The sequence below is a fragment of the Chroicocephalus ridibundus genome, chromosome 6, assembly GCF_963924245.1.
Source record: "Chroicocephalus ridibundus chromosome 6, bChrRid1.1, whole genome shotgun sequence".
Taxonomy (NCBI): Eukaryota; Metazoa; Chordata; class Aves; order Charadriiformes; family Laridae; genus Chroicocephalus; species Chroicocephalus ridibundus.
This window is the reverse complement of record NC_086289.1, coordinates 3,010,792-3,032,707: the sequence shown is the minus strand read 5'-3', so window position 1 is coordinate 3,032,707 and position 21,916 is coordinate 3,010,792. Positions and strand designations below refer to the sequence as shown.

The following is a 21,916-nucleotide window of genomic DNA, read 5'->3' as shown; positions in this document are numbered from 1 at the left end:
AGAGTTACAATTTAAAGAAAAATAATGGTATATAAAGTAATGAGATTGTTCCAAAGCTTAATTAGATGGAGCAGATTGAATACTTTACAGTGATGTCTTGAGGCAACATAATTAAATTGTAGGCATAATCCTCCCTGTATTGGAACTGATTTTATCTTCATAAGGCAAGGAGCGTTAGATGGCCTTTCCTACTATGTTAAATTACTAATTCTTCTGGGAAGACTTATGGATCTCAGTATTATCAGACTTTAAAACCACAAAACAGGGCATAAGTCTACATCTCAAACTGTTGATGGTCTGATTACATGGATAACTTCAGTTTCAATCTTAGTATGTGCTACAGCTCAGTAATTGAATCATAGATCTAAAATACGTATATCTGCAGTGTATTGTTCTGGATGCTGAATTCATCTCATCTATTAAATCTCTTAATGAAGTTGTTTTCTTCTGACAAAGATACCGGTGAATAATGCGCAGAAGTGCCGTTCCTGAAATGCATCTCTGCGTGCGCGGGATGCAGGTGTGTAGGTGCCTCTGACATCTTAGCTATAAAGAGTAATATTGGGAAGTGCGTGGATGTGTGTATACCTACATATATGTATGTCTTTAAGTTTTCTACATATCTGTTTATATTTCATATATTCTGTCTTCTTTTAGATTTTCTTCAGTATTTTCTTTGATAAATTTAATTTCTATTTTCACATTTTAAATACTTTCCTTCACCTCCATCACGCTGCCGAGGGGGCGATCTGACTTTGTAGTACAGATACATCCCAGTGGCGCCAAAATTTTTGCCTTACTTTATTAATTTAGTATTCATAAATAATCTCTCTTAGCATCCTGATGCCCGTGTGTTATCTGGAGGCTTCGTTTCTCTTGGGTTACCAAACATTTAGCTAAACATTGATTTATTTATTTTTTTTTCGGCAGAGATCACCAGGTATCTTAAATGCAGTAAAAGATCTTTCTAACTGCCGCTACGGGTTTGTTTTAAAGAATCCTGGTATTTGTTTGTCAGCCTGTAGAAAGGTTAAATTTGTTATTTGCATTTGATGGTGAACTCTCTTTTTAAAGATTGCTGTTGTGAGGGGAGGAAAGTAGTGCGTGTCATGAGTGGTCTTTATCGTTGCTGGTGCTTTCAGGAGCCATAAATCTCTACCACAGTCTGCTCAAAAGACAAGCTCATTTGTCTGGGCATTAGCTGGCAGTTCCCTAGCATAAATTTAAAGTTTTCAGGAGGAATCTAATGTTTATTTTGAAAATGGAGATTAGGGTACCAAAGAATAATATGTTTACTTTTCAGCACCATGAATATGGAGTGACCTACTTAGACTATACCATTTGGTTTTATTTTTAAAGCTTGTCAAGCCAACTCCTATTGCAATGTGAGGAGCATCCTTTTTAGAAAAGCAATAAACGCCACTGGGTGCTAAATTAGCATTTTTGAAGTAGAACAATGAACAATGTTTTGAAGATTGTCCTTCAACAGCATTTTTATGTGTTACTGGGCCGTAAGTAAAACAACGTTTGCCTCGTGTTCAGACATGCTTTGCTTGACCTGCAAGTTAAACCGCAGCCAGCTGCAGGTCTAGGTTAGATACAACGCCACGGTGCTGTAACTTTAAAAATATGTATACGTTTTTCTAATAAACTGAATTTTTAATGACCTCGTGATTATCATGAGATATTTTAAAGACGAGTGATCTTATCCAAAACATTCCTTGTGTTTCTGCGTATGCTAATTTACTTGATTAATTTGGAGAACATCTGCATATAATTCTGTGTACTTAACAGTGGTGAGATCACACTGCTTTGCAAGTAACAGCTACGAATTTCACTTTCTAGACAGACTCAGATTTTTGTCTAATTGGGATGCCAAATGTACAAAGGTACCACAGAAGAGTATGTAATTATGTAATTTTCTCTTGATCTTTCAGAGTCTTCCTGCGAGCAATTAATCAGTATGCAGATATGCTAAACAAAAAATTTCTTGATCAAGCCAACTTTGAGTTACAGGTAAGAAAAAAACCAGTTTCTGGGGACCAATGTTAATGTTGTAATAAATTTCTGCCCTAAACGCATAATTTTGGTGCATGTATCTAGTGGGAGGCGTCCCAGGGCAGGGGGTTGCAACTAGATGCTCTTTAAGGTCCCTTCCAACCTGAACCGTTCTGTGATTCTGTATGTCGTCGTGAACGCCAGGTGACCAGTTATCCCAGTCAAGTCATTTCAGGCTCAGCAGGTATGTACGATCCATTCGTGCCTTGTGGGTCTTGTCCTAGAATAGCTCCGAGTCTCACCCAGAGCATCACCAAAAACTCCTCCTTTCCTTCAGGAACAGCAAAAAGGGGTGTCCTCCCCCTTTCTGCAGCAGATGCTTTAGCAGAATTCTTGCCTTAAACGTTGCGCCCGAGCGCCCTGCTGATGAAAAACACACCAGTTTAGGTCATTTGCTCAGGATCTTTTTTTTTTTTTTTTCATATTTACGTGTTCATATTTAATTTTACTCAAATCATCAAAACACAATCGATTAGGATTTTTAGATGGGAAATGTTTCATGGAGACGTAAACATAACGAGGAGATGTACTACGAATATATCAAGAAACACCATCTCTGTGGTGTCTGTTACTTTCACCTTTAAATATTTATGTGCATAATTTAGATACTTCTAAGATGTTTTGTAGGTGTGCGGAAAAACATTTCAGAGAATTAATGGTATCTATTCTTGTCATTTTGGGGGCTTTCAGCTTTGGAACAACTACTTCCACCTGGCTGTTGCTTTTCTCACGCAAGAGTCTTTACAACTGGAGAATTTTTCAAGTGCTAAAAGAGCAAAAATACTTAACAAGTAAGTCCTATTCGTCATCTAAATCATGGACAAGAACTTGAGGTCTATTAACATAATTTTAGTTTAATTTCTTAGCTAAATCCATTCAAATTGAGATGCAATCATGGTATAATGAAAGGTTGGTTTTAAAAACATGAATCAAGTATCTCATGTGTTTCTGCCCTTGAATCAAGATCTAAATTACATGATTCATTACTGATGAAGACAGTATTTTATACTGCAGGATGTTCATAAAGTCAAGACTTTTCAGAAGTATTAACATATTATAAAACGGAATTTTTAAATCACTTTAGCTTTGTGCTTATTCTAATCTCATTTTACGTGCGCTCTTTATTGCTTAATCCCTGACGGCCGTTTAGAGTGAATTTTTGTAACTACAGCCAGTTTCGCTGCGATATCCCCGAAGAATGGGTTTGTATAACTGCAGTCTTGTCTGCTTTCCTGGTTAAAAGGGATTACATTGCCTACCTCTGAACGGGGAGCTTGAACTACCCGAGTGCTATTCACAATCCCACAGCAAATGAAACCTGTCAAAAGAAAAAAAGGCCGGAAATGAAACCGGAGCGTGAATATTTTGTTTAATGCGTTCATTCCTCCTAAATTTCGTTGGGGTTCCAGTGTAGCGAAGCTTATCGTTAATTAACTAAACACTGAAAAAAGCCAGTTACGTGTTTTCAAATACAGCGTGTGGATTCTCTTTCTGTGTCATAACATTTGTAAAGAGCGCCTGCGAAAGCGGTTCGTTCCCATAGTCAATCAGGTTACCCCAGTTAATGCAGAAAAAAGGGGACTTTCAGAGCAGATGCCCTGAGCAAGTATAGCTCAGACTCCTTGTTACGTACAGTAGATATTCTATAGCTATATTGAGGAGGAAGATGCATTTTGTATCACTTTGTCTTCTAAATTGAAGCCTTTCTGTATATTAGTATGGTGAGAGAGACCACGGCGAGAATGGGACGAGTTTGTCAGTGCTGCAGCGAGATTTGATTTTAAAAGGCTTTTAGGTTTTTTACTTTAACTGTGTGGGTTTCCGCCTTTCACCAGAAAAGGCAGGGCTCTGTGTCCCATCCGTATATTTTTTTGGCAGCGAAGTTTTGCCCTTCAAACTCATCCACTCCATCAGGAGTTTGGAGGAGCTTCCTTTGGAAGCTGTGCTGTACCTCAGCGTTGAAACAGAATTTTTAAGCCCTGTGTGATCTGATACACGTACGTGTGACTCCTGGGGCTTCCTTGATGAAACAGGAATATTTACAAGTTTCAGTGGAAAAGCGATGTCAAGCAGAGCTCAGGCCTTTGCACTTGTGCTATAGATCTCAGGAATAACATTATAGTTACACATTTGCAAAAGGAAACCATGATGGTTTTGTTGAGGCAGGTAAATTTTATTTTATCAGATTTAGAATTTATGGAACAAAATGGTTTTGTTCGAGATGGGACCAGTGATGCTAATTCTCGTTTGTAATTAAGAGTGTAAAGGATAATTGCAAAAGGGAAAGCGCTCCAATCCATTAGCCGGCAGAGGGATCAGAGCCGTGGCTGCTCTCCCTCTCCCCTTGCGTGCTCTGTCCCACGATGGTGTGTCCTACATCAGCCTTTTAGTTGCGATCAGACTCCTGACCCCAACAAAAAACCAACAGCTGAGCTGTCATTGGACTGGAAATTACCGTCAAATACATTTGTGGACTCATATCCCTCTTTGTGGGGATGGGAACCTTCAACAGAAATTTTCTTCAAGTGATTTTTCGATGAAACCGAGCAGTACAGCTTGCTGAAGAAATTCAAGAAATCAACAGACATTTCTCACTGCTAATATCAGTAAATAGATTAAGTCGTTTGAAGTGGTTACTTAATGAAGTTTGCGAAATTGTAAATCTCTGTTTATAATGATTTTACAAGTTGTTATTCTCACTGTAATCGTGTTTTGGAGACAGAGATCAAGACCGTAAATTCTTCAAGATGCAATAAATGTATGGCCTGGAAGCAGTAACTTTTAATTGCTATGTGAAACCATTGCTGGTTCTGTGCCAAAGGGATCGAATTTATCAGTTAATTCAATATCACACTCACCCATCTTTTTAAGCATATATTTCAATCAATATGTCAAATATTTAATAATTAAAAATTTAATCATTGTAATTTGTAGGTTTTGCTAAACATTGCATTTAAGTATTAGATAATAACAGGTTCTTAATGATGCAGAAGAATCTCTTTAATCCATATTAATGACAGGGTATCTCACTATTATCCCACAGAAATCCCACAAGTTCTTAGATATTACCATTTTGCTCATCTTGCTGTTTAAGTAACGATCTTTAACGTACAAATATTCTGTGTAGCAAATATGTTCTTAGAGCTTATGGTTGTGATCCCATCGTTAATGAGGACAATAGGGTGTTTAATATGATCGTTAATTGAAGGCAATAGGATGTTTAATACCAGCTTTCCTGGTATTAATGTGGAGGGGGAGTGGAAGACTAAAATCCCCCTGCTGGGAGATGGGAGGAGTTGGTGCCACCAACTTCCCAGCGGAGCAGGGGGGGTGGGGGTGAGGCTGAAGGATGGGCTCCCCCCTTCGCCCCGCTCAGGAACTGCCTGGGACCACTTGCTTTTGGTCCAGCCCAGGCAGGACACAGAATCCCCTTGGAATGTCAAAAGCTTCTCTTTCTTGATTTTGTGCATCAAGGTACGAGATGTCACAAGATGTTCCTTGTATTTTCTAGGCCAGTGCTATGCTAAGAGGGTGTATAAAAATAAAATAGAGCCTTAGGCTGTGAAGCTCTCTGCTGTGCTTCCTCCAGCCATTACCACTTGGAAAACAGAAAATGCTCACGATTAATCTCTGTAACCACCCAGTGTCCTGAAGGACGGTTGGGCAATCTGAAAATACGGCAAAGAGAGGGTTTGCACAGGTGGATGTTGAGTGTGTCTTCTGCCTTTGGTAAGTGGTACTGCAGAGGTTGCATTTGAGTTCTTTGGGGGAGAGCAAATAACAGGTGAGGAACAGAAGCTGCTGCAAAAGGGACATTGGGCAGAGCCCAGTGTCTGCGGGAGCATCGCTGAGCTGCCGCGGGAGGCTGGACAAACTCATTGGATGGCTTGAATTTGGAAAACGCACTCCCTGATTTGGAATATCTTTGAATGCTGATCAGATTTCGAAATGAGATTTTTTTTTAAAGAATGGTTTTGTTTTTCCTTTTTAAGGTACGGTGATATGAGAAGGCAGATTGGGTTTGAAATCAGAGACATGTGGTATAATCTGGGTAAGTAGCCGGAGCAGCTATTGCCTAACGCTTTCACTCAGTCTTTGTACAAACCAAACTAGAGATGAAATAAACTTGATTTCTCTTGAAATAATGGTAGGCTTCCAGAAGGCATTTAAAAAGCAGGTAATTTAAGAAATAAAGCCTCCTCTGCACGCTTATTTTGCCATCTGGAAGATACATAACGGCGGTCAATGTTGACATATCTTCTGTTTTTTCATAGTATTCAACCTCATGCTAAATACAAGTGAACCGTTATGGTGGTACCTGTCGAATGTTTATTTCTCCTTAAATATATGAATAAACGGTCATATATGTATACACATATATATACGCACAGAGATACATGTGCATGCTGTAACTGGGACTGTAGGAAAATGAGCGCGTCCAAAGGATATCAGTAACTTAGCCTAGAAATTCTGTTTAAAGTCTGATTTTCAGTCTTGTTTGGCTGTATGAGAGTGACTCAGGCAGATCAGCAAAGAATGGGAACTTGGATATCCCTGGAGTTCGTAGGTAAATTAGACATACCTGACTGTCTCAAGTCGGTGCTGTTCTGTGGGTATAATTCAGCTGTATGGGGATTGAATTTCATGAGAAACTGAGTATTTACTGTGACCTGAGTGTACTCGTCTGCCAGATTTCATTTTCCTGAGCTTAACAGCAGAGACACTTCTGCTCTTCTGAGTTTTATCAAAAGTTCCTTAAATTATCAGAAATAAATGCATTTGCCACTTTGCTTATGTCTCTAGCTGAGCTGTTGTTGCTGAAACTTGAAAAAAAATCAGCGTATATAAGAGAAGGGAATGCGAGGATTCGAAACTGTTTGATATCACAGAGTTTGCATCCGCTCTGCTGGAATGATGAGAAGAGGCTTCTGAGAGCAGCTGAGTTCCCTTTTTATTAGAAGCATCTTTCGTGAATTAAGCGTCTGGAGAAGAGATTAAAGCGTAGTACACACCTGATGTGTGACTTGACAGACAGCTAATAAAATCAGTGTCGTGCCCGATGCTGGGTTGTCCAGCTCAGGACGCTGGCGGTCTCTCTGTCAGTAATTAGCCAAATCCTGCCCCATTCCAGGCTTAAGCTGTGTATTCACCTGTTATCTTTACTAATTCCTTTAGCATCTTTGGTTTCTTAAACCTTTTCTGCTTTTCCTGGACTGATAGAAAAGTTTGCATACGTAGATGCAGACCTGGCTGTTCTTACCTGAGGTTATTTTATTCAGTCTGGGGACTGTGGAGTGCGTTGTGCTTTTTCCTACTGCCGCTGCCTGCTCTCCGACAAAGTATTTAGTTGCTCCAGGGTTCAGTTTTTCACCATGAACAGGGGGACGAGAATAATTTCCCCTGGAGTTTTATGACTCGATTGGCACGGGGTGTGTGTGTTTCCTTTGATATTTCTTTCTGCGCTGTCATGAAAGCCTTTTATTTTTAATAGAGTTTTTATAAACTGAGATTATCCAGGTAGATGGCTCCGTGACCTCCTCTAGCTCTAACCTCTGCGATTCCGTAAGTGGCTGGGATCATTAATGCTGAAAGCTCACGTGTTGAGGGAGTCGGTAAATTGCTGCTCTTCCCAACAAAAGCTGCAAGAGAAAGGTAAATCGGAGGCAGGACCCCAATCCAAGGCGGCCTTTGTGCTGCTCGTAATGAGCAGCTTGCTTTTGCTCATCTTCTTTGTAATACAGCTCGTCCATGCTGATCGTGTTCCGCTCCTGGCGCTTCACCGATCTCACGTATGTCGCAGCATCAATTAAGAACGAATTCTGACATGCCACTGCAGGGGAATGGACTGGGGGGGGCTCGACACTTTTATCTTAGAAGTTGCACTACATTAGTCAAATTATTAATGTATATATTCAGAAAAAAAAAAAATCAGAAGTGAAAAGCTATAATTCTTGCATATGCTTGAGCATGTAATTTTTATATGCACAACTCTGCCATTGTGCATAAGATATGATGAAGCCAGACAACCCTGACTTTTGATTTATGTATTAAAGGGTATGGATTAGCCTCAAAAATTAATATTTTGTCTCAACAGTTTTTGTTCATAAATACCATGATAAACGTATAATGCCTGCTGAGTTGAAACTCCCCAGTCGGGGAGCAGACAGTCCTGTAGCTGTAAGGCGCATCTAAGAGTATAATTTATTTTCTGAAATTAAATAGCAAAATACAAATTCTAAAAGTTTTTTTCTTGTCTGTGTTTCTTATGCAGTCTTGGCTGCGATATTCATACCTTCCTACCTTTAAAAGTATAAAGAAAAAAGAGTTATGTGGAGTGGAGAGCAGCTCTAGCTAACCGTGTGCGCGCACTTTAAATGCCTGAAATTTAGGAATAAGATTTCTGTTTTAAACGGGGAATTGCGTGCGAGAGATCCAGCCTGACAGATCTTTTTATTTAAATCCTAGTTGTAGCCGTGCTGTTCGATACCCTGCTAGATTTGACTGTGGCGGCTTTAGATTTGCGTGCTCTGATGCAGCGCAGAGGACGGCTTCGGGGAGCCTGGTCCCAGAGCGCAGAGCTCCCACTGCTTTGCCTTTCCGAAAGCACTGCGAGGCTTTTATTTTCTTGCCTGCACCAAGCCCAGTGTGTATTAGTCTCTGTAGGCCTTTTTTCCCCCTGTATCGCAACCTGAACTTTCAAATAACGTATTATTTAGAGTCACTCTTCTGTTGCAGCCGGGGCTCCTTAGACCTTGGTGAGACAATAAGTATCAGAGAAGCACAAAGCAAACCGTGGCTTCTGTCTTGGAAATGTAGGAACTCGAACGACACGCAGTTAAAAGCGTGATGTAATGTAATTTAGCATGTACAAAACGCAGTTTGACACTAGGTCACGTCTACCAGTTTTCCGTGGTTAGCGGTTTCAACGGTTACATGTTAGAGAAATTGTTCTGGCGTTAAAAATAACATCCTTGTGGTGAAGCTGGTCGAGGAAAGCCAGCTCAGAAAGCATTGCTTTTATTGGTGACGTCTGAACCAGCTGGGGGGAGGTGGAAAAGTAAGAATTCTGAAGATGGAGTGAAATGGTTGCTGCTGCCCACTGTCCCGGCCCTTCCCTCCAAGTGCTCGGCCTCAGAAAAGGTGTCTTGACAGAGATGTTAATGTCATCAGAGGGAAGGCCAGGCTTAAAAATAGTCCTGAACTTTGAGCGTTATATAAACAGGAGTCATTACAGATCACGCTCTCTGGATTAGTCATGCATGCTCAGAGCTGACCCAAGTGAGGGGGGAGGTTGCTGGCAAATTATTCAGTGGGTTTTGTGGCCCAAATTTAAATTAGAAGAACCTGGGAAATGAAAATCACACGTTACCCGCTAAAGCAAGCACCTTGGGGTTGGTTTGCGTGATGAGGTCTGTTGAGTTGTGCGAGCAGTCCGGAGAGCGCGGCTCGCGGCAAGGCAGAAGCGACCGCAAGGGGAAGGTTTTGCATCTCCAAAAGGATACTTTTTTTACATGTGGTTCTTAAAGCAGCTGCACAATTTGGTTTTCAGAAGCGAATCCTCAATTTTCTTCCAGATTTGTCACATTTTGAGTGTCTGCGTGGGAGTTCCCACTCTCCCGGGGAAAAAAAAAAAAGACAAATTCATCGTTGGGATGTTTATTGGAAAGTGCTGCCTGTGGTGGGCAGCTGGGGTGGATGCTCTGGCGTTTCCCTTCGTGTTTTGCTCTCCTGGTTTCTTTTGTGGCACAGCATTACCGTGGCAAACCCGGGTGTGCGCATTATCCCATCGCCGATGCGTGTTGTAGCGTCAGAAGGATGTCACACAGGGCTCTCAACCTTCTCCCCCACTGCCCCGTTGGTGGATGGACCCTTTCTCAGTGTTCCTCCTCGCGCATGCTTGGTGAAGAAGACCGATCAAGATGCCTTAGCGTTTTAATTTGTGCTGCCCTGCCTTCCCGTGGTCGCTGCCGTCCCTGCCCCTGCCTGCCGTGGCCCCAGCCAGGCTGTTCCTACCCACGGACCCTCCGGATGGCCTGAAGAGCTCAGTGGGTTTTGAACAGCAGACGAGGGATTTTTTTCACAGTACAATGTACAAGTGATTTTAATACTTTCTGCTAATAACTCGCACGCTTCTATTCCCCCAAGTCCTCTGGCTTTCATATTTGGAGAAGCTCTCGGTTCTCTTTAATTAAAACCTCTTAATACGGCAAGAAGGGTGGGTGCGTGTGGTACAGCTTCATGGGTGGTGGGGCCGCCCTCGAGTCCTCTTCACCTTGGCAGAGGTGCTGGTGAGCACCTGGGAGATGAGGTCTGCAGCTCTCCATGCCTCTTCAGTGACTCCCTTTTTCAGCAAGAAGTTTATGTGCCTCCGGAGAATAGGACTGGGGAGTAAAGATTTAAATAAAATCTTCTTTTGTGAATTCACCTTTTTTTTCACGTCTGAAGTTCAAAAGATGTTAGTTACTTTTCTGAGGGAATCCCTGCGCTTGAAGCAATGGAAAAACCCACCGTGGCACACGGAGAACTTCATAACATTGAATTTCTGCCTGACGAATAACTTTTGTCACTATCATTTGTTTTCTGAAATATTGACTCTGACACTTCTCGGGCATAATACAAGAAAACTGTCACCTGAGAGGCCAAATGTAATAATACTTGTAAGAGAGACAGAGGAAAGCTTTACGCTTCTCACTTGATGTTCCTCACCAACAGCCAGCGTTGCAGCGTCATACAAAGTAGCAATTTTAGTAGAGTATTAATTTGCCCTAATAGGATTGCTAATGCTAATAGGATTCTGAAGTTTGCCTAAATCAAGTAACTGAAATTATATCTGCTAAAAAAAGTAGTGTGTTTTGTTAATAAAGGATTTCTTCTTGATTACATTTGTTGAGATTTATGTTAGTTCTGGTCAGAATTGAATCTGCTAATTAAAGACTTCCATGGTTACTGCTGTACCGGTGTAGTGCAGTGGAATCCAAATGAATTAAAATCTGTTTCTGTCATATATGGTAGAATCACCCAGGTTGGAAGGGACCTTTCAGATCATCGAGTCCAACCATCGACCTAACTCTGACAAAAGCCATCACTAAACCGTATCTCTAAGCGCTACAGAGAATCTTCATGGTTGGAAAGGACCTTTGAGATCATCAAGTCCAACGAAACCACCTACAATCTCTGCCACTAGAGCATGCCCTGAAGTGCCAAATCTAGACGTTTCTTAAACACCTCTAGGGATGGTGACTCAACCCCCTCCCTGGGCAGGCTGTTCCAGTGCCTGACCACTCTTTCAGTAAAGTAGTTCCTCCTAATATCTAATCTAAACCTCCCCTGCCGCAACTTCAGACCTTTTCCTCTGCTCCTGTCATTATTCACCTGGGAGAAGAGGCCAACCCCCACCTCTCTACACCCTCCTTTCAGGGAGTTGTAGAGGGCTATGAGGTCTCCCCTCAGCCACCTCCAAGCTAAACATGCCCAGCTCCCTCAGCCTCTCCTCATATGACTTGGACATCTACTCATCTTTTAAGTACCTCCAGGGCTGGTGAGTCAGCCGCTTCGCTGGGCAGCCTGTTCCAATGCTTGATAACCCTTTTGGTGTGAAAATACCACTGGTAACTGCAATGGGAAAGAAGAGTCTTAAAACGGAGGAAGCTGAGGGCTCCTTCCATTAGCTCAGCTCTGAAGTCCGGGCTGGACCACAGACGTGGATGCATAAACAGCGTATGAGCCCGGCTGGATACAGCCATTAACATTGCGCTTTTGAGAAACGGTGTGTAGCAACGTTCAAATGAATCCAGCCTGCTGCTGAGAGGGGAGTGCATTTGTATTTTCTAAACTTCTGCCATCGAGTCCTCTGCCAGGAGCTCTGCGGTGCTCCCCTACACTGCTCTACACCATGGAGTCGTCGAACAGACAATTTGCAGAACGAGTAACCTGCATTCTCTGCGCTTCAGCTAATAATATGAACAGCAGCTAGATGTTTTGCACTAGTCCAATATTTATTAGGTGCCATGTTCCTGTTAAGGTTTCGTGCGGAGAGCGTAGCGGGGAGGGTTGGGGGAGGTGCGGTTTTGTCTTGGGAAGACAAACGTGAAATAAAGTTTGCCAGTCAGATCAGCTCTCGAAGAAAGAAGACATATTGTCGGCTTGGTAAGATGTAGTTTCATGTCTCGAGGCTGTGTAAGTATGCACTCGTGGTGACACTTTGATAGACTGACATGGAGAACATTTTGTACGCTGTGGAAGATACAGAAGTCTAAATAAGTTAAGACAAGTGATGTGCCTTTTAGCCTCCTTCGCTCCCAACCAGAAGCTGCATTTTTAAAAAAAAGCCTTGAAACTTAATATCAGTGTGCAAATATGGGCGCTTCATGGAAAATGTGGCGAGTTCCAGTTTGATTAGTGATTGAACAACTCTTGTTAATTTGCTTTTATGCATATCGCATACTTCTCCTCTTGTGGCATAAATAATAGATGTCTTAGTAGAGTCTTTCTTACGCTATATAAGAATTTATTTATACGGCTTTTATAACGATTCTCTTCTACCAAAGTCAGCGGCTGTTTATTAACTCTGAAATGTGTCTTTTCCCTTAAAGGTCAGCATAAAATCAAGTTCATCCCAGAAATGGTGGGACCTATCTTAGAAATGACGCTTATCCCTGAAACCGAACTTCGGAAAGCTACAATCCCCATCTTCTTTGATATGATGCAGTGTGAATTTCATTCTACTAGAAGCTTCCAGATGGTAAGCAACGAGCTACGGATATTTAAAGTTTGTGAGAAGGATTTAACTGTTCTTTGACAAAAACATAAGAGTTTTTGTTATTTCTTGCTTTTCTAAAGAATAATATAATTATGGATTTTCTATAACTCTTGAGTGGCTATAGAGTTTGCATATGTGGGTTTTAAATTCTTATTGAGGGAAAAATTTGCATGAAGTAAATGAAACCTTTCTTTATGCTACAAAAGGAGAGCAAAGACAGATGTCTTAAATTTTCCCTGTGACTCAGAAAAGGAGTCTGCTGCTGAGTGAAATTGGACATAAAGGAAGCCTGATAGTGTGGCAAAAGAAACTATAACCCTTAAGGGTTTATCATCTCTAGTATCTTACAATTTGGATACTCTACCATTTGATGGATTTTGGAGAGGGGGAAAAAAAGCTATCCAGTCAGTGTCAGTGTTTCTTATGCCAAGTAGACACTGCAAAATCCAAAATACTAGTGTGGCATTTTTATTCTATTTTATTTTAACACGCTGAGGGAAGTCTTTGAATAGGCACCCACAATCTTAACCCTGATAGCATCAACTTTTGAGACAAAAGTGGAATGAAAGAAAGTTTCCCAACATCATTCGTTTGACCTTCTTCCCCTCGAAAGTTCGCCTTACGGGTTGAGTGTAAGACTAGTTAGGCCAGGTCGGGCTATGGTGTAAGCCAACGCAGCTCCTTCACACTGTGAAACTTCTAACCGTTCAGGATACGACCTTGTGGATTTTGCAATAATTCATGTGTTGTTTACTTTTTTTCCTTTATATTGGCATTTAAAGGGCAAATAAATATATCTCCCTTTATATTTCATCTTTCTTGGATGAAAATCTTACCCTTTTCCATACTTCTTTGTGAACTATTATTCGTAACCAGCTCTTAATAAATCTGTAGCCAGAGTAGATGAATATCCGTGTGGCGAGACTTAAGCAAGGGAAATGGCATCGGCTTTATTACTTTGATTTGTTTTGTGCTGGATGGTGTGTGGAAAGGTTGTGAACTGTATTTTGGATCCATCTTAATCACTGCATAATCATTCTTTCATATGTTCGACTCCGATGATACGGTAAAGATTGAAATGCTTGCTGGGATGCCGTTTAAACAGTTTCCTGTCAGATGCTCTCTTTTGTTGCTTGTCATTTTTTATTTGTATGATTATATGGATCATGAAAAATCCGAGGGTAACTTTATAGCTAAATTTATGGACCTATATTTCCTCGACAGAAGGAAAGCAGCTTTGCGTGGAATAGTTGGGTGATTTTAATAAATGAACGTCTTAAATATTTCACGCAAATTCTTTTTGCCTTTTGAGAAGAAAAATGCCTCCTGCTTAAGTCAGGGATGTCTTGGATGGTACATACTCAACATATATTTCTGGTGTCAGTATAGCGTCTTGCTTTATGGACGTAGCATTGATATGACAGGTGCGGAGGTAATAAACCTTTTTTTCGGTCCGTTTGGAGTGAACAGTTATGTCTAACGGGGAACAATCAATCTGTCCGTTTACGGTTTTGCAGATAATGTAGTTATATAGTTTGCTGAGTATTTCAGCGTGGTCTTTGGGGAATGAAGATCCCAGCTTGTGAAAAGCAGAGAATTGTAGGACAGGCTAGTTGGGATGAGACCTCTGGAAGTAATCGGGTCCAAACTGCGTTTGGGTTATCCGGGGCCACCTGAAGCTCAGTATTTCCAGTGAGGGAGGTTTCACCACTTCTCTGGGTGACCTGTTCCAACGTTCAAGACTTTTCTTCTATGCAGATGGAATTTCCTTGAATCAACTTGTGCCCGTTGCTGCTTGTGTTGTCACTGTGCACCCTTGTAAACAGAGTAACTCCATCTCCTCTATAACCACCTTTTAGGTCTTGGAAGGCTTGAGTGTGCTTTTCTCTAGGATGAACAAACCCAGTTCCTTCAACCATTCGTCGGGCCAGGTTCTCCAATACTTTGCTCAACTTGGTGGCCCTCAATTAGGCCATCTCCAATTTATCAATGTCTTTTTTGAGCTGGGGGAACCAAAGCTGGATGCAGTATTCCAGCCCAACAAGTGGAATAATCCTGTTGATTCTCTAGCTGTGCTCTTGTTGGTGCAATCAGGGACACGTTTTGCCTCCACTGAAGGGGCACGTTTCTGCTTCATGTTCAGCTTGTTGCCCACCAGGTCCTTTCCAGCAGAGTGTCTTATACTGCTGCTTGCAACTCTGCCATCCCAGATTCAGGACTTTTAAGTTTCTCTTTCTTAAATATCACACAGTTTCTTGTTGGCTGTCTTTCCAACTGTCAAAGCCATGAAACCACCACCCTTGGAGATCAGCAATTTCACCACTTTTCCCACTCACCTTGTAATCCATCTGTCCAGCCTGTGTCTTACCAACTTCCAGCAAGAATGTTTTGAGAGACTGTATCAAATGTATTGCTCAGGTTGTGGCAACCGCAGCTCTTTATCCGCTGAGCAGATACTTTCATCACAGAGGGCAGTCAGGTTCCTCAGATGTGATTTACCCTTGATAAATCCATATTGGCTTTTCCCAATCCCCTTCTCTCCCTTGCTGGACTTCCATGAGCGCTTGCTCCATGGTTTCCTCAGGAACTGAGGTGGGCCTGCCAGGCCTGGAGCTTCCCAGCTCATCTTTTTTGTCTCTTTTGTCTTTAAGTAATAAAAGTAGTTATAAAATAATTTAGCTATTACCAGTACCTAGGCAAGCTTTCATACTTAATGTGTCGGTGTAACGTACTGCGTTATGTCACCTATATGCAACTACCGATTACCATTGTCCAGCATTGCTTTCAAAGAGATCTTCAACATTGAATGGCTGGCTGCTGTTAAACTCATCTGCCAGAAATGCAGTTATCTAACCTTATTAGTCACATCAACAGGGGTTTAGATTGGCTCTGCTTCTCCAGCAGATGTATAAACCTCATGATTTGTGGGGGAGGAATTTAAATTTTTTGCAGAGCTTCTATTGCGGTGATGGCTTGTGTTACAAACAGACAGCTTTCCCCATGGCGGTTTTAATTTCGGTATGAATTGGTTTGCCTGTAAAACCAGTAACAGACAGAATGGGGGGTTTTGTTCTTCCAGTATATATAGCCCTGGGAAAAAACAGAAATTCCTCTGGTTTTTACGGAACTAAATTAAAAGCCGACTGAATTAAAAGCTGGAGTTGCCCATTTTTGTCCTCTCCCTCTTAAGGTGCTTTGAAGCCTATATAAGGCTTCAAAGTATCCTGTACCTCAAAGCATGAATCTGATACTAAAGTCAGTGCGGGACTGAAGCTCCCTATAGAAGAAAATGCCTCTTTCTCCGCTCGGCTTTTTTCCCTTTGCCTGTTTTACTCGCGAACCCTCCAGATCAAAGGGAATATGTCAGAGCCACAGGAGCGATGAAAGAGAATTGGTTGGATTGTGCAAGGCCTGGTCAGGTGAGCGTGATGGATCCCGTGGTGACAGCAGGAGAGAAGGCTCATCACGAAACAATCATTCAGCTGAAGTGTGGAGTTTGGAGCATAAAAAACCCCAACCTCTTGATTTTGCTGCCTGTTCCTTCCAGCTGTCGCTCGCTCTGGCTCCGTTTCCTACGAGCACTCCTGTTTCTTCCCCTGAACTTTTAACTTACCTTTTCTGGACCTGTGTCACTGCTGAGGTAACGTTCTGCTTGTTTTGAGTTGAACGAGTTCATAGAGCGGTGCCAGTGCAGGAACTGGTCCAAAAGAGAGCGTGGAGGAAGTGGGAGGAGGCAGGAGGAGGTGCTGGGTAGGTTCTCCCTGGCTCATGGCACTGCATCATCATATGATTTCTTTTAGCTGATCTGGCACAAAGTAATTAGTAGAACTAGCTTACTATTAAAAAAAAAACCTATTAGCAAAATAAGGTAAGGGACCGAGTCAGAAGCACTACTCCAGCCTGTCTTCCCCAGCATAATTACATTTCTCATCAAGTAGGAAGGAAGGAAGAACCCTTATCCTTCAAAGTCGAAGCTGAGAGGTGCACGCCCCCACTCCGCAGTAGCGAGCAAGAAGAAATTAGAAGCCCCATATGTCTAGTTCTCAGACTGCACAGCATTACTAAGGGGAATCATCAGTGTCTGGTGGCGTTAGCGTCAGCGAGATCAGCATACAGGCTCCAGCATGTGTTCTTACCCTCTTAGAGTTGTGTAAAAGTAACAATCTGAGGAAAGAGCCCCAGAAATGCAGCAGCACATCTGTCCTGCTTTCTGCGAACTGGAATGACACTTTAGGATAATGGAACCATAGCCAAAAAGATAGAAAACCGATATAGAAATACATAAGCAATGAATGCATAATGCAGAATCATATAGAAATGCATAATAAGTGAGTGCATAATGCCTGTGATTACTTAAATAAAACCATGGGTGCAGCTGAAGTAGTGAAGAGAATTAAATGAGTAAAGACCAGAAGAAATAAAGGGGAAACCCTTTTAATTCACTTCTAACATTTAACAATGAAACCTAGTATCATCGAGATGGTCATACCAGGATTTTTACTTGCAGTGTAATTTCATGTCGGCTACCAATGAATTTCAAATTGATATCATTCCCCTTAATGAGAAGTACCTAGTTTATCTGAGTCTCCTTTGACTTTTAGAACCCGTAATTCCTTATTAAGTCATTTTACCACTTCTGAGCCCTGTCTTAACTGCCCTTTCCCCGTGCCGTGGATTTGCAGAGAGAACACAAGTTGATGGCTTGTCCAAGTTTCTGTGATGCTGCAGATTCTCCTCTGTAATCCCACAGAGCGTGCAAATTCAAATGAGTCAGCCCACACACAGGATTGATTTCAATAAGTAACATTTGTAGTTATCTGCGGTTGAAATGTAAACGTGTAAGTTTTTCTTGTTTTCTGGCCTTTTGGAGAATATCGGTTCTCCAAGAATATTGGAATATTTAGAGAATATTCCTCTCTCACCCCACCCGACGAGCAAGGGAGAAAGGCAATGCAGTAAGTCTAGAGACCTCCAAAAATCACCAAATATTAAATGGCTGTTTGCCTCCCAGAACGCTGTGGGGAAATAGGAAAGGGAACAGATGAAACTGGTGGGAATTACCACCAACGTTCATAGCAGCCTTCGAACAAAGTTCTGCCGTACTTGTGTGCTATTTCTGCGTTAGGACTAATTTCTAGTGGTGTTATCTGTCACTTCAGCTTTATATGGCAAATCCATTATTATCCCGTATCAAAACAAATTTATAGCAGCTTGGAGGATTGAAAGTCCTCCTCATCTACAGCTAGATTAAATTGTCAGTCAGTGCTACAAATATAGCCCGACCACACTTTAGGTAAACCTAAAACCAAAAGCGATTACTTGAGCTGACACTTGAAGACACTAGGTAGCTTACATTGATTTATTTTCTCCAGATGGGAGATTGTAACAGACAGATGAGGTAGTGGATATACTCTTTCCTCAAGTTCAAACACACATCCTAAAGGGAAGCTGAGATCTCGATCAACTGTAAGGAAAAGTTGATAATAATTTCCTGTAATCTTCCTAACATCACCCCTCAAGCTCCCACTGTCAACAGAAAGACAGGAATCTCAACTTATTGATGGTGCCAGATATACCCCCGCAGCCTCCAGAAGGAGCCTCAGCCAGTGTCACTGGCCGTAAAGTAAACACGGAAAATTTGGCACTTCTTCACTTGAGAGTAAATTCCATCACAATAATTGCAGGACTACTTTGTGCTATTTTATGCTTTAAGGGGGGGGGGGGGGAAGAAAAGGAAAAATTATGGTTTTATCAACGGATGCCAGATGTGGTGTCCCAGAGCCATTAGTTTGTGCAGCTCCCAGACCACGTTCTTACTCCCATCGTGGGAGACAGTAGCTCTATAAACCTCAACTTGTGTTGATGAAACCTTCTCCTGTGGAAAGATCGTGGAAGGAATTTTAACGGTGTGAAATAATGTTTAGTCGTCTGGCTTGCATGATCTGCATCGTATCGGTTCCTCAAGAAGTATCGAGAATGATTGAAGAGCAAAGATATTGTTAATAGTCCTTAAAACCCCAGAAATGCCTCAAGTCTATCTCCGTTCAACCCAAGAGGGCCATTAGGGAAATGGCCCAACAAAGCCTAGATTTACAGAAATCTAAGTAAAATTGATATCAGGAAGATACTCAAGATCCTGTATGACAAATGTAATTGCTCTTCTTCTTATGAGTAATCTCTTGCTAAAAAATATACCACCTAAAGGGCTCACGCTGGCAACAAGTGTCATTTTTCACATCGGTATAGAAAGTCAATTTCTTTCTGGTCTCATTAAAGAACATGAATTTTGTGACTTCTTTGTTTCATCATTGTGTTGCCTCAGTGGTTTACTTGACACGTCCTTGTACTACGGGAACGTGTTTCAGCTTGTGTTTGCTTCTTAGAGGGGGTGGATTGCATTATTCTTCCTTTTCCCATTTTCCTGTCATTTTTTGAATAATGGATTCATTGTATTAAAACCCTTATTTCACTTCACTTTTCATTCATTTCTTCGCAAGGCAAGTAGTGAGGGAGTGAAACAGGTTGCCCAGAGAGGCTGTGTAATTGTCCATCCATGGAGATGTTCAGTGCTTGGCGAAGCAAGTCACAGTTGGTCTGATCTACTATTGGCAATGATCCTGCATCACCTGGGAGGTTGGACCAAATGACCTTCAAGGTCTCTTCTAGCCAGTGTTTCTGGCGTTTTGTGGATCGTTTGAAGCACCTTTGAAATGTTTTAATCCGAGGTTTGGGGTTTTCATCTTTAAAAGAGTGTTGCATAATAATAAAAATTGTTTTATGTTAGAATAACTGTTGGTTGGGTACTTGGTTGATTTTACCGCTGTATGCGTGATACAGTCTGTAGTTCAGGTTTCCTGACGGCTCACGTTGTTAGACTGTACCCTGAATTTGCTCCGAGCGGTAAGAGAGCAGGACTTCTTCTGCCGTCATTCATCATGATAGCTTGTCGTCACTGAGCTCAGAGCAGAGGGCATTTTCTCTGTTTGTAAGAGAATTCTGGGGGGCTGCCAGAGAGCGTGTAAAAATAAATTTCTCAATTCAAATGCAGAGGACCAAAAGTCTGGGGTTGCATCTGAAGGTAGGAACATGCAGTGAACATTACTACAGTTAATGCTGAGAAGAACATGGGCTCTCTGCAGGGACTTTTTTTCCTCCTGGGACGTAGATTGTGATTTTTGCCTTTTGGCATAGATATCAGCTACATCTTTAGCACATGACCTTTGCTGCAACGGTCTTTGAGGTTGTCCTTGTTGCCTCCTTGCGGTTGTTCCCCGTGAAAGAGTAGCCCTGCTGACAAAGACTTGGGGATACTGGTGGATGAAAAGCTGGATATGAACCAGCAATGTGCACTCGCACCCCAGAAAGCCAATCATATCCTGAAGGAAGCATGGCCAGCAGGGCGAGGGAGGTGATTCTGCCCCTCTCGGCTCTCCTGAGACCCCACCTGCAGTGCTGTGTCAAGCTTTGGACTCCTCAGCACAAGAAGGACATGGTCCTGTTGGAGCAGGGCCAGAGGAGGCCACGAAGGTGATCTGATGGCTGGAGGCCCTCTGCTGTGAGGACAGGCTGAGAGAGTTGGGGGTGTCCAGCCTGGAGAAGAGAAGGCTCTGGGGGGACCTTATTGTGGCCTTCCATTACCTAAAGGGGGCTACAGGAAAGATGGGGACAGACATTTTAGCAGGGCTTGTTACGATAGGATGAGGGGTAACGGTTTTAAACTAAAAGAGGGTAGATTTAGGCTAGCTGTGAGGAAGAGATGTTTTATGCTATGTATGGTCCAACGCTGGCCCAGGTTGCCCAGAGGGGTGGCAGATGCCCCATCCCTGGAGGCATTCAAGGCCAGGTTGGATGGGGCTGATCTAGTTGAAGATGTCCCTCCTCATGGCAGGGGGGTTGGACTAGATGGCCTTTAATCATCCCTTCCAACCCAAACAATTTTATGATTCTAATTAACAAAAGTCTAATTTTGCTTACAGGCTTTCACCAAAAGCCTGCCCTCTCCAGTTCCAGAGAGCCCTTTTACTGATGGGGCAGCGTTTGATGGCTTTGACAGAGGAGCTAATACTGTTGTCACTAAAGTAGATATTTCGATCAGTGGAAATAATTTATAAAAAACAAGAAATGCTGCTATCTTACTGGTACGAGTCAAGAGGTGGGAGGAAAGCTCGTGGCTCGAACAGAGGTGCAGGAGCAGGTCCGTAGGCTGCGGCTGAGCCCGGCGGTTGTGGAAGGGTGTCCTGGGTCTGGAAGCAGACGCAGCTACAGACAGTCCATTCCTTTTTCGTTCGTACATTATGTGCCGTTAATATTAACTGCAGATGCAAAGTACATCTCTTGACATTTACAAAAAGTTAGTAGGCTTTGTTCTTGTGCAGGTGGCCCTTTGCTTCTCCTCGGCAGAGTTGAGCAAGTGACAGTAGAAAAACCGTTCTGTCAATAACCGCCCACTCTGACCAATGGGCTCCCAGGGCCCTGCCACAGGCTCCCGTCTCGCCCGGGCTCTTCTGCTCAGGTGTCTTGACAATAGGTTGTGTCACTAATGGCGTGGATGTCTGTGCTTAGTTAATGAAGAATTAGGAATTAGATGACTAGACCAATTCGTTACGTAGCAGCCGGCCCAGAGTGAGCCTTCCTGCGCTCACAGGTCTCATTGCTTCCCAACCTGGGCCCGAGGGGATGTGACAGCAACGGGTAAAACCCTGGGTGATCATCAAAAAAACCACTTTGCATTTAAAGTATATTCTAATGCCCACTTAATTTGCGTTCTTTTATTATTGTACAAATAAAATACTGCTCCTAAGTTGTTTGAAACAACTTCCTTCCCCTTTGCAGTGACTTATTAACAGGTTTGTTAATTGAGTTGGGCCCCACTGTGAGGCAATGTCTGTGTGCTGCGAGGGGATGTGAGCGGTGCTGGGATGTGCAGCCGCCTGCCTTCTCCAGCCTCAGGCGTTGTACAGCCTCTCTCACAGAGCTTTCAGCACTTTTTGCATTTTACTTTTGTTGCTATTACCGTTATTGCAGGGGACATTCTGTCCCTGGCTTTGTGTGTGTCCTCTTTTTCCCCGCCCTCATTCTTGTCATTAATCTCCTTATTTA

General features: G+C 42.4%; 1 protein-coding gene across 2 annotated transcripts in view; it reads left to right on the top strand.

Annotated features, from left to right (window-relative positions):
- Positions 1-21,916, top strand: part of DOCK1 (dedicator of cytokinesis 1) — a 323,879-nt gene that overhangs the window by 233,866 nt on the left and 68,097 nt on the right. For both annotated transcript variants that reach the window (XM_063338334.1, XM_063338333.1), the window contains exons 30-33: positions 1,938-2,016; positions 2,749-2,849; positions 6,051-6,109; positions 12,651-12,799. In XM_063338334.1, coding sequence (XP_063194404.1) covers positions 1,938-2,016; positions 2,749-2,849; positions 6,051-6,109; positions 12,651-12,799 — 388 coding nt within the window. The remainder of the gene's footprint in view (positions 1-1,937; positions 2,017-2,748; positions 2,850-6,050; positions 6,110-12,650; positions 12,800-21,916) is intronic.